A 779-nucleotide genomic window follows, 5' to 3' on the forward strand; every position below is an offset into this window, starting at 1 on the left:
TAACCCAAAACAGGTTCATAAAGCTCATGGCTTCTTACTGTATGTGTCCTACCTTTACGTTCCATTTGTATGATATTTTTACGATCGCTCCAGCTGGCTACAGAACTTGCTTTATCTTATGCGTGACCTGACCAACGCCGGACCTCTTCTAACTGACCACGCTTTTAATTCGCTTCCTCTTTCTCCAGGCGTTAGACCGGGGTCCTGTCCCGTTGTGCGAGTCAGTTGTCCCCCGACCAGCTTCGGAGTCAGTCGGCCCAACTCCTGCGTCCACGACGGACAGTGCCTGTCGGGTGCTGACAAGTGCTGCTACGACGTATGTCTTGGGCATCAAGTGTGCAAGCCTGCTTTATCAAGCTTTGGTCGCTAGAAACTATTTTTGTTCTGAACGACACTTCGGCCACTGGCAACAGTATCATTATTTATTTATGCCGGCATCCTTGTGGCCACGTGCCTTCACTTCTGCATCCAGGCATGTTGACGTTAAATACCGTTATAATTTATTGACAAAGAAACGTTCAAAATCTACTAAAATGTGTTTCACTTAAGAATACCCTCTTGACAAATCTCTGCGTCTATGCACTTCAACAGCCAGAGAATTCAACAAGCAGTAACTGACATTAATAAGTATCTTCCCTTCTTGCCTCCCCCAATCCCTAATCCTTTCTTGGTATGCCTAGTAGGTAGGGAGAAGGAGAACACCGAAATATGACTGCATAAAACAAGAAAAAAGTAAACTAACCATTCTGTACTACTATTACATTGCTATTACATGCAGA

At 44.7% G+C, this 779-nt stretch overlaps 1 protein-coding gene across 1 annotated transcript in view; it reads left to right on the forward strand.

The window, feature by feature from the left end:
* Window positions 1-534, forward strand: part of LOC119587621 (calcium-binding protein P-like) — a 1,908-nt gene extending 1,374 nt beyond the window's left edge. The window contains exon 4 of the mRNA XM_037936329.1: window positions 189-534. Within this exon, the coding sequence (XP_037792257.1) occupies window positions 189-370 (182 nt within the window). The 3' untranslated portion in view covers window positions 371-534. The remainder of the gene's footprint in view (window positions 1-188) is intronic.
* Window positions 535-779: the final 245 nt, after the last annotated feature.

Source organism: Penaeus monodon, chromosome 22 (assembly GCF_015228065.2).
Source record: "Penaeus monodon isolate SGIC_2016 chromosome 22, NSTDA_Pmon_1, whole genome shotgun sequence".
NCBI classification, from domain to species: Eukaryota; Metazoa; Arthropoda; class Malacostraca; order Decapoda; family Penaeidae; genus Penaeus; species Penaeus monodon.